Consider the following 12123-nt stretch of genomic DNA (forward strand, 5'->3'; position numbering starts at 1 on the left):
TAACAATCAGGCCTGTGTGGTAGAGTGGCCAGACGGAAGCCACTCTCTGCCTGGAAATTGCCAAAAGGCATCTGAAGGACTCTCAGACCATAAGAAACGAAATTCTCTGGTGTGATGAGACTAAAATTGAACTCTTTGGAGTGAATGCCAGGCGTTACATTGGAGAAAACCAGGCACTGCTCATCACTAGGTTAATACTATTCCTACAGTGAAGCATGGTGGGGGCAGCATAATGCTGTGGGGATGTTTATCAGCAGCAGGAACTGGAAGACTAGTCAGGATAGAGGGAAAGATGAATTCAGCAATGTACAGAGACATCCTGAATGAAAACCTGCTTCAGAGTGCTCTTGACCTCCGAATGGAGCAACGATTTATCTTCCAGCAGAACAATGACCCAAAGCAATTACACAAATTACACAAAATTCTGAAACCAAGAGGTGTTCGTTGCTTTACAACTGTGACAACAAATGTCCTTACTCCCATAATCAGACACTGCAGCTTTTTATGTAACACCTTTACCGTTTTGATTTAGGATATCACTTGGCTCGTTGGTTTGTGGGATTGGACTGCATTCTTGCCTCATTCAAATGGTTCAATGCAGCATTTGGAGGCAGTCTCAAATTATTGCTTTGGCGTGGATCAGAGCATCATTGCCCTGTTCATATACAGCCATGTGAAAAAGTTATGACACCCTATGAAATTCCAAATTTTCCATAAAGGTCATTCAGGTTGTCAGATTTTAAATTTAGATCTTAAATTTGGGAAAAAAACTCGATTGTACATGATTGTATGCCTAAACAATGCATTACACCAGATTTCAAAACAGGTGTGAAACGTGCTTTAATTAAATGATCATAATGATATTTGCATTTTAATCGTCACGTCTTGCACATTTGTATCCACAAACAGCTCCATACAAATCACATCTGGCACTAATTAAACACAATAATGGCACCTGAGTCTCAGCACTGTTATTTTATTCATATTTACTAGAGTACTAGAGTGATGTGCAGTGACTGGTGGGTAAATTTCCCTCTCTTCTTTCTATGAAGGGATACATCAGTGTTCCCTTGATCCCAATGTCGCTGCAGTGCTCTTCAAATGGAACGTGCACTTTCTTCAGACTGACATCTCACTTGGGATGGCAGAATACCCTGTTAAGTTCAATTTGTAGTCCATTTATGGATGAGTAGAATGCACAATTGCTTTTCTACAGTACATAAACACAGCAAAAACACAGCAATAGGAATATTCTCCCGGTTTGGAAAAATGTCACTGATTGTAACAAAACCTTGTCTAAAAATGAAACATCATATTCATTCTTACCAGCCCTTGCTATAATATACAGTTCAAAGCAAAATTATTAGCTCTCCTGTGATTATTATTTTTCTCTTTTTCAAATATTTCCCAAATTATGTTTACCAAAGCATGGAATTTTCACAGTATTTCCAAAAATATTTTTTCTTCTAGAGAGTCTTATGTGTTTTATTTTGGCTAGAATAAAAGCAGTATTTAATTTTTTTCCCGCCAGCCCCGGTCTGCCCTAATAAACCTGTTTTATCACCCAAAAAGATGCCATAGCCCCCGTTCTTCGCATACATATGCTTAGAACAGTGTATAAAAGCTTGGGATCTCGACAGCTTTTGGGCTGGAAACAGTCAGCATCATCTGGCAACACTGAGCGCAGATCTTCTTGTGCGCTCCCAAATAAACGCTGCTGAAGTGTGATTTAGTGCGTTTATGTAACGAGTATGTCTCCAACATTTATTAGATTTGCTAGGGATATTTATGAATGTCTCCAATAGACCTACAGAGCAGTATTAATGCATCCTGAAGTAAAGTGAAACGGCTATACGTCGTGTTAGCTGGCCCCACGCATCTTCCAGTCAGTCAGTCAGTCAGCACGTAACCTTAAAGGGTTAAAAAATGACGCACAGCACTACTACGGTCGGTTACAGAAAAGTTCACGCGGTTATAATTCACTTACCCTTTAATACGTTTTGGTGCGATTATCACCCGCTATTAAAAAAATAAAATGTTTTGAATGAAAAGCTGTAATATAGCCGTGGCGGGATGAATTTTGGCGTGGCGCCCCGCCATGGAAGAAAGAATGTAGCGAAAACCATGAAGCTGCCCCAGAATTTGACAAACAAATCTTGCCGCTTTTTTTTAAATGAAATGCATTTTTTTTCCCCAAACGCACATAAGATGGCACTTCTTTAATCCACATGGAAGTAGAAGGTGGTTTATAAACTTTCCACCTCAAAGTTATACATTTTATGGCTGTTAGTAGGGCTAGTCTGACAAATCTCAAATTAATGCTTTGTTGATCAAGTTGTGTAGTATCTCCTAAAAGGGTAAGCCTAGGCTCTCTAGGCACATTAGTACCTACAATTATGGCAATAACCTCTAGGACCTCTTTCCAATATTCTTCAGGGCAAGAAAGTATAAAGTTTTAAATAGACTATTAATTAGTATTTCTTGAAAGTACAATACTGACCTTGTGATTGTAAGAATCGGCCACATAGAGAACGCTTCTGCCCTCATCCCAGGAAACTCCTAATGGATGCTGCAGTTTAGCATCGATGCCTTTACCATCAACATCTCCAAATGCAAACAAGTTCTGGTCAAACAAAGAAAAAACACAAACTTAAAGAGCCATGCATGATTTCTTGACAGCTTACCCATGAGAAAAAACGTTACGCTTTACTGCAAAGTTGTGAGAGCATATAAATGAGCCATTTCTGTATATTTACTCAATCACAGCACAGCAGTGGTGGTCTAATGTATAAAAAATAAGCCACATAACATCACAAGGGCAGGAATGAAAAAAAAATCTCATTAATCCAGTGACCAAATATGGCAAAACCCAATCCATTCTCATTCTCTGCCAAGAAAATCCTGTCTACTCGAAGGAAATCTAGCAGATCTGAAAAATGCCTTGCCTGTTTCAGGAGTGGAGGAAAATAGTTTCTTAATCAGATCGCCTAGGATCATTAAATGATAAAAAATTGCTCCACGACTTCATTTATTTAACGTCTCCTCGCATTACACTAAGTTTTGGGATCTTTTAGTGCCAAATAAACTTGCTTTGCACTGGATGCAAATGTGAAATGTAATCAACTGTGATAATTTATGACCCCATAAAAATTCAAATCTCTCCATGTGTTGTATTTTTCCTAATGTGAACTAGATAACGACAAGCTCCTACCCTAATAAAGTGTGCAGGGAAGACAAAGTGCTCAGCAGGGAGAGAAATGATCTGATATGGATCAGAAAAAAAACATCTTGAAGAAGGAGTCGACTCCTCACGGAAAGAGAAGCTTAACACCTTTAAAATCCACACTTGGGATCTGTTTGCTTTAACCACAGACTGTGGCTTAGACATAGATCACAAGCTTTCATTTAACTGATTAAAATGGAATCCCAAAGAAGTTAAATGTTATTCATAATTTAATATACACATAACCACAATTTATATTATTATAAAAATAATCATGTTTATGTAAATACTCTAAATGGTGAGGACTTGTCTCCTCCTCAATCCCAGGTCTAAATGCAGACACAATGGAGCAGTGCAGCAGGTCTCTTGCCCTATCTATTTCAACCATTAGCCCTGCTGGTAATCTAAAGGCATTTTGAACATAGGTGAACACTAGCAGCACGGATATAGTGTCAATGTGCCTGAATGGTAACGAACTTAACTGATAAAAGACAAAGTCTGCCATTCTCCAGTTCTCGTACAGCTCTCCTGCAAAAAATGTTTTTGTAAACAAACAGCTTTGCTGTATTGGCCCTGACAGCATCGTGGGGAAAAACATGCAACAAACCCTGTGGATTATGGAAAAAAACACATACGACCCGTGCTGTGTGCAGACGCGGTCTCACCCAGTCATTGGGTCTCACAGCTTGGCAGGTCTGCCTTGCCTTTAGAAAGCATGTGCTCTCATGAATAATTAAGAAGCAGGGTCTTCTCATAGGATAAGAAAATGAATATGAATAATTCATTTATTTTCTTTTCTCATTTGTCCCTTTATTAATCTGGGGTCGCCACAGCGGAATGAACCGCCAACTTATCCAGCATATGTTTTGCGCAGCGGATGCCCTTCCAGCTGCAACCCATCACTGGGAAACATCCATACAAACACATTTACACACATACACTTCTGACAATTAAGCCTACCCAATTCACCTATACCACATGTTTTTGGACTTGTGGGGGAAACCGGAGCACCCAGAGGAAACCCACATGAACACGGGAACACGGGAAAACTCCACACAGAAATGCCAACTGACCCATTGGGGCATTTCTGTGTGGAATTTGCATGTTCTCCCCGTGTTGGCGTGGGTTTTCTCTGGATGCTCCGGTTCCTCCCACAGTCCGTGCGGTATAGGTAAATCGAATAAACTAAATTGGCCACAGTGTATGTGTGTGAATGAGTGTGTATAGGTGTTTCCCAGTACTGGGTTGCAGCTGGAAGGGCATCCGTTGTGTAAAACATATGCTGGATAAGTTGGTGGTTTATTCCGCAGTGGCAACCCCTGATGAAGAAAGTGACCGAATAAATGAATAAATATTTAGAATTTAAACAAATTAAAATTACAAAAACTAAAATGAAACTAGAAAATGCATATCACATAAAAATAATAAATTAATGCAAATTTAAAATATGAATGATTATTATACTAGTACATAAAGTACTTTTTATAAATACTAAACTTTCTATTATACTATCTATAATTGAGCATCAATATTTTATTAACCTATTATGGGGCTACATAAAGGTTATGCAAACATGTTAGACAGTTCAAGTTTAGACCTGTAAACATGTCACATAAAGCTTACCAGAGGGTCTCTCTCTCCCCCCACCACATGTTTGACTGCGCCATCCTTCAGTGAAAGGCTGCGAATGGTGCTGCTCTCACTGTCAGCGATGAAGAGACTCTCCCAGGGCTCCATCGGGGCAAGGGCCAAGCCTGATGGTTGCGCCAGACCTGCTTTATGAGGGTACGCGTTATTTCGGTTCTCCTCATTTCCACTGCCCGCAAAGCGCACACATGTTCCTGCTTTGCTGTCGCTGAAAAGCCATCAGATAAAGTCTGATTAGAACAATCATGTACCACTTACTTTGCCTGAATCCAAAACAATACTTGTGATAAAATGGACAAAATATCTACAGTTAAGATCTAATAGCATGTGAAAGTGCCAAAAAAGTATCATTATACTTCATTTTTCAGAAAAAATTAAATCATATCATTAAAACTTTTTCTGTGTTTACGTGCTGTAATCATGTCCTCTGTGCATCTACCAACAAAGAAAATGTAAGAAAAGAAATCCTACTAACTGCTTTGGTAAGCCTTTTTTCTCCAAACAGTCTGTTCAGATTTCGCTCTATAAGTAACACAGGAAGGGGATCTTATTATGCATTACCAGCCCTTAACCTGCATGTTTACACCCACTTCAGTACTTTATATTTAGAATGTCTGCAGCAGAAAGATAAATGTACCAATGAACATGAGAGTCTCCACAATATAATACCAGCATCCAAGCCACTGAGGTCATAGCGATCGAATTACATTTTTGAAGTAATTCTGCTTTTCCACTGCGGTTTTGCTTTCTTGGTTTGCATTACCACTGCAAACGCTGCAATGGTAAACTGCAAACCACTTAATGTGGGTGGGATTGCACATGTCGCAAATCTAATGATGCTGGTAGTGGCGATTCTGTCTGACCCATCAGTGATCAGAAGAGTACACAAAACATTTTGGTAACAGAACAGCATCCTTGGAACCTTATTCGAGGTGGTACTAAAAAAGTACCACCCCCAAAATTAGCTGTATTGAACCGAACCGTGCCATACCATGCTGTGGAAAAGTGCCTAAAATGTGTTGAAGAATGTAATTAAAATGTCATATATTTGGCAAAATATAATTTTTGCCGAATTGCTTAACCAACAATGGTAGTTCAACACAATTTCTGAAGGACGGGTCAATACCTGCTTTAAGCTACAACTTCATATATAATACAAGTCACTTATTTTTCATAATGTGCTTGTTAACATGATGTGGTGATGATGTGGCTAAAGCTGACTGTATTCACCGAGATCAGAGTGATGTCATTCATTTTATTCATAAAATGCTCACCTTCAGCATAATTCATCATCACAAATTTATTATGCACTGTTATATTCTGGTGACAGACTTTTTAAACTTTACAGATTTGAGAATTGTATTAATAATGTAATGTTTACTTGCAGGAGCCAGCACATCTGAATAGAGTTTACTCCACAACATCTATTTAAATATATCTACAAACGGTTCAGAAACATCTTGGTTTAGTCTAGAATTGGTAACCTCTTCCTCTCCATCATTGTCTGACTCTGTATCAACAACAATGCAAAATCTTTTGCAGACGTAAGTTTGTTATTTCCAGTAGAGCCACACGTGCGTATTCCAGGCATGCCTAGTTGAAAACATCTCAACTTTTCAGAATGTCACAACTTTGTTCCACACTTTGTATGGAATATACACATTTCAGTTGACTAATTACCTGAGAAAAACACATAACACCCAATCACTGCAGTGCTTTTTAATTTTCTTCAGAAATGAAACTTGTATTTGTGTGTGTTGAGCATCAGTTAGGACAACGTTAGCAGCTGTCAGCTTTAATTGTGGGGAATACTGGATAATTTTGAGCTTTTGTCAGCTTATTTCATCTTCCGGGTTTAAAATCATTTTGGGGGGGGGGGGGGGGGGATTCACATTAGTGATGTAGCGCGCATCTGATAGTGGAGTGATGATGCGTCCGTTTCTTATTATTGTTCATAGCTGAGTTTTCTTATCCTATGAGAAGACCCTGCTTCTTATTCATGAGAGCACGTGCTTTCCAAAGACAAGGTAGACTTGCCAAGCTGTGAGACCCAATGACTGGGTGAGACCACGTCCGCACATGGAACACAATATTTAGCCATTCATGAAGGGTCGCATGTGTTTGTTTCCATAATCCACAGGGTTTGTTACATGTTTTTCCCCGCGATGCTGCCAGGGCCAATACAGCAAAGCTGTTTGCTTGCAACAAACATTTTTTTTGGGAGAGCTGTATGAGAATTGGGGAATGGAAAACTTTGTCTTTTATCAGTTGAGTTTGTTACCATTCAGACACATCGCCTATATCCATGCTGCTTTCCTTTGGATTACCGGAAGGGCTAATGAAATAGAATAGAAACAATTGAAATAAATGGGGCAAGACACCTGCTGCACTGCTGTCCACTGTGTCTGCATTCAAACTCTGGGATTGAGGAGGAGAGAAGTCCTCCTCATTTATAGTTTTTATATAAACATGATTATTTTTATAATAATATAAATTGTGGTTATGTGTATATTAAATTCCGATTAACATATGTAGCAGGGCATTAAATGACTTATTCTTTGCATTTTAACTTCGTAAACTATAAAATCATGGTTCTCCTCACAATTTGTGTCTGATTTTGTGAGCCAACTGACCACAGTTGTTCGCTCCGCTCTCTTTCCCCTGCTCTCCCAGCCACACCCACTCCTCCGTCTGCTCGCAGAGTTTCCACGCTTATCATGATGCATTTTTAGAAAAAATTTTGAGGTAGACTTGAACCGAAAGAGAAGCCTTTTAAATTGCTTATTTCTGACATTTTGGCAGCATTCCCAAGTTTTGTTGTTTCTGTAGTGTTAGAATAATATGTAAAGACTCCACCCTGTTCTGGAAAGCAGCATCTCATTTGCATTTAAACATGCATGCTTACAATGCTTATTTTTGCTCACACCCAAATAGGGGCAATTTGGCAAGCTATAATAAGTGAGCTGTGGCCTATTTTGAGTTGAAACTTCACAGACATGTTCTGGGGACACCAGAGACTTATTATGCATCGTAAGAAAAGGGGCATAATACAGTATGTCCCCTTTAAAGCTGTTATCAGTGTTTACCGCGGCTCTTTAAACATCAAGAGAAATGCTACATCTGCGAACAGCACATAAAATTAAGAGTGCATTTTGTATCAGGACGATCAGAGCAATTTCCGCCAACAGTGAACTGTGTGGCTGCCCAGAAAATTACATCACTTGGGCAGCCCCATGGCTGCTTTATGTGAATGTTGCCTCGTCTGTACAGAACATGACACATGGAGAGGAGCTCACCTCCCTTTGGGAAGCTTTCCGTCCTCCAGGAAAAGAGCCCAGATCTGATGCGTTCCTGCCATAGCGATCCACAACACATCCCCTCCTGCATAAACACAAACACAGTATAGTAAACATGTTACCTTCTCTGAGATATATTGACGTTGAGTTGCTTGCTAAACATAACAGAGCCAATTCTTTATTAAGTGTGCATGAGACAAAGGTAAACAATATACTCAACCTGTAACACTCACAACCTTCATATCACTCAATATCCTTTTAAGCTGTGTGGCAATCAATTTATTAGATCTTTTTGAAGAGATAGTTCAACTAAAAATAAAAATGTCCTCACCATTTACTCATACTCAAGTGGTTCTCGAAACATTCATCCGAGTCTTTCCTCTTTTGAACACGAAACAAAATCTTCTGATTAAATTTGTAAACCTAGTAGCCATTGACAACCCTGGTATAGAATCAAAAGGAACACGGAAGTCAATAGCTGTTTTTTCTCCAACATTCTTCAGTATATCTTCACTTGAGATTAACAGAAAAAAGAAAGGAGGGTGGAGGGTGAGAAATTGATGACAGAATTGTATTTTTTGCTATCCCTTTTCATGCAAACTTTCCTTTTCACGCTCACATACGTCTTTCCGCATAGTAAACAACTCTGCTCATATCCATAAAAAGTATGGTATATGGCAGCAGATGTATATGTTAGGTGCCTGTCTCAAAAATATGTCTTGGTGCTCCTTTTAAAGTCATACACAAAACTTAAACATTGGCTTTACAGAGAACTAACTGACCAATGGAAAAGTCCAAATTAAAACATCCATGTATTGTCTCAGTACACGGTTACGGGACAAAACATGAACTAATAAATAAAAAGAATCATTGTAATCATTTAAAATAAGTAACAGTAATATTAGTTTTAGAAATATTTTAGAATAATATGGAAATGTTGATATGATTCATTTAAAATACAGTTTGTAAAGTAATATTTTCTGTCTTTTAGTAGATATATTAAGTATATTCTATATTGAGTATAGCAGAAATATTAAATATATTCTTTTAGTACATATACATGAGAGACTTACTTTTTTTACCAAACAAGTGGTTCTAATTGGAGTTGCACTGCAAACCTTAAATACAATGCAACAATAAGTTATGAATTTTTTTATTGGATGTGGTAAGTTTTTAGTTATTATACTCTCAAAATAGTTTCAAAGTTATGCACAGAAGTTGCAAGAAATGTCAACAGATTCTGTCTGGCCCTAATAATAATAATAATAATAATAATAATAATAATAATAATAATAATAATAATAATAATAATAATAATAATAATAATAATAATAATTCTTTCCATTTATATAGCACTTTTTTGGACACTCAAAGCGCTTTAGACATTTTTGAGGAAATCTCCTCATCCACCACCAGTTTGCAGGATCCACCTGGATAAAACAACAGCAGTCATATTGCGCCAAACCGCACACCAGCTAATTGGTGGAGAGAAGCCAATTATGACATGTGGATGGTTAGGAGAGGCCATGATTAACAGAGTGGGCAACTTTGGCCAGGATGCCGGGGTTAAACCCCTAATCTTTTTCGAAAGACATCCTCAGATTTTTAATGACCACAGAGAGTCGGGACATTGGTTTAACGTCTCATCCGAAAGACAGCGCTCACTGAGCAGTATTGAGTCCACATCAATATACTGGGGCATTAGGACCCACACAGACCGCAGGTTGAGAGCCCCCTGCTGGTCTCACTAACACCACTTTTGGCAGCAACCTAGCCTTCCCATGTGGTCTCTGCTGAGCCCTGCTTAGCATCAATGGGCAACCATGTGATTGACAGTTGCAAAGAGCTAGCTGCCGGGTGATATAATAATCTCAGTAATACATAAAATCTATTATAAAATTAGCAATAGAAAAATTATTTGTAATAAATTAACATGTTTTATTAAATATATGTATACAATATAAATAACAACTTAATTCAACATATACAATATGTCAGATGACAGTTTGTCCAGAATTGATCTAAATCTATCTCTATATTGATCTACTGTAGGACGTTTTGTGCAAACCTTGCTCTAAACTGCATTTTATCATTTTTAGAGTTTACTATTTTAGTATTTGTCTAAAGGATCAGAGCCTCCTTTCACTGACCCTTTGTTGAAGAAGAATGAAAATGAAGCCCTATTTTTGTGTCCTATTCGTGGAAAGGAAGCTGCGAAAGACAAGAACTGAAATGCTTTAGAGGACTGAAAATAACAAAGTATACAATGCAGTCCAGCACAGAATGACCTAAAGTGACGAATTTACATCTGAAATCAGCTTAAGTACCGCGTGGAGGTTGCACAAATACTCAAGAGTATTGCGCTGCGTTTTCTCCATCAGGAATCAGGAATAAGAGGCTCTGTACTTGTGTCTAACAATAGACCTCTCTAATGGTTCTGTGCTTATCAGGGACAATTTCTTTGCTGGGCTGGAGCCTAACAAGACGTATTCATGAAAGAGCGAGACAGAGGGAAAGAAAGAGTGAGGGAAAGAGAAATGGAGAAGGACTGAGATGGAGAGGAAGGGAGTAAAACTCTCCTCATGCAAGATTTCAAAGGAATCGGGGACGGATGGAAGGTAAAAAACGCAGAATGAGCCAAAGTAGATGAAATTTGTGATGAAGGACAAAGGCGCACTGCGGTATTTCCAAATTAAATTGAAACTCAGAGGAGGAAAACAAATGAGGCAGGAAAACGCAAACCAGACTTCTTTAGCCAGGTGATTAAACCAAGATTATCAATGATGAGGTGGCATATACAAAACTTAAAGCAGGTATTAGTTTGTCAGACAAAATGGGTTAGATAACGTCTGCTTGACCTTTTAATAAAGGAGATGTCATTTTTTTTAAAGTACAAAGTAACACACTAATATTTTGCTGGACCGTCTTTATAGTTTCATTGCAAAAAAATGGATTCTATCACAAATATCTAAAATTCTTAAATCAAAAAAGTATGTTCGAGACAAGGAAAACAATATTGTTTATCTAAAGTTGTTTTCAGAAATAATAAGTCAAAATTAAGTTCATTTTTTTGCTTTGGGGTAAACAAATACCGTATTTTAAAAAACTTTTTTTCTTACTAGAAAATGGTTCTTGGTTTAAGAATTTTAAAACATTTGTACTAATAAACAAGTAAGAAAAGCATTTTTGTGCAGTGTTTGATTGTGCTGTGCATTCATCATGGCATTGTTCTGACAGCCTTATGCAATTTGACTTTCAATAGGGTTCAGGTCAGTTGGTGACCAATTCATGTGTGAAAATAAAGAGTTCTTTCACAATCCTGGAATATAGCCATGGGATACATCTTCTGACATGGGTTGTTTAAAAAAAAAAATAAATGACTGCATCAGATAATAGAACTTTAGGCAAACATATGACAAGCCAAAAACGTATTAATCAGCGCAATAAAGATCCAATCTTAAGAGCTGCATGAAAAAAAATCCAAATATAAATTTTTCGTGAGCAAAAAAAAAAAAAAGGGCTAGATTTTAGAAGTATCATAACATCATGTTACGCATATTTCAAAATAGAAAGATTTGATGGTATAAAAAAGTATTAAGGATCACAGTGCAGCTTCACATACATATTAACTGTCACTTTAAATCTATCAAACCTCTAATTTTACCGGTTTGTCTGCAAGAATTATTTAATCATTTAAAATACAGCACTTATTCTTATATACAGAAAAGGGTTACAACACTTCAGATTATGTACAGTGTATGTTGTGTAATTTTTACATAATGAATAAATGAATGACTGAAAAATATAGATTATTAACAGATCATTACAATGGAACTTACAACTGTATAAACTTCAGCTCTGATAACTGGACTGACACAGTTTCAGTTTACTAGAACTTCTATGTTAAGCTGATTTGACACAATCTACATTGTAAAAGAGCTAAATAAAAGATGAATA

At 37.6% G+C, this 12123-nt stretch overlaps 1 protein-coding gene across 1 annotated transcript in view; it reads right to left on the reverse strand.

Moving 5' to 3' along the window:
• Positions 1 to 12123, reverse strand: part of nhlrc2 (NHL repeat containing 2) — a 42419-nt gene that overhangs the window by 10017 nt on the left and 20279 nt on the right. The window contains exons 6-8 of the mRNA XM_056469385.1: positions 8167 to 8251; positions 4847 to 5078; positions 2501 to 2623 (exon numbers count right to left, since the gene is read on the reverse strand). Coding sequence (XP_056325360.1) covers positions 2501 to 2623; positions 4847 to 5078; positions 8167 to 8251 — 440 coding nt within the window. The remainder of the gene's footprint in view (positions 1 to 2500; positions 2624 to 4846; positions 5079 to 8166; positions 8252 to 12123) is intronic.

The sequence above is a fragment of the Danio aesculapii genome, chromosome 12 (assembly GCF_903798145.1).
Source record: "Danio aesculapii chromosome 12, fDanAes4.1, whole genome shotgun sequence".
NCBI lineage: Eukaryota > Metazoa > Chordata > Actinopteri > Cypriniformes > Danionidae > Danio > Danio aesculapii.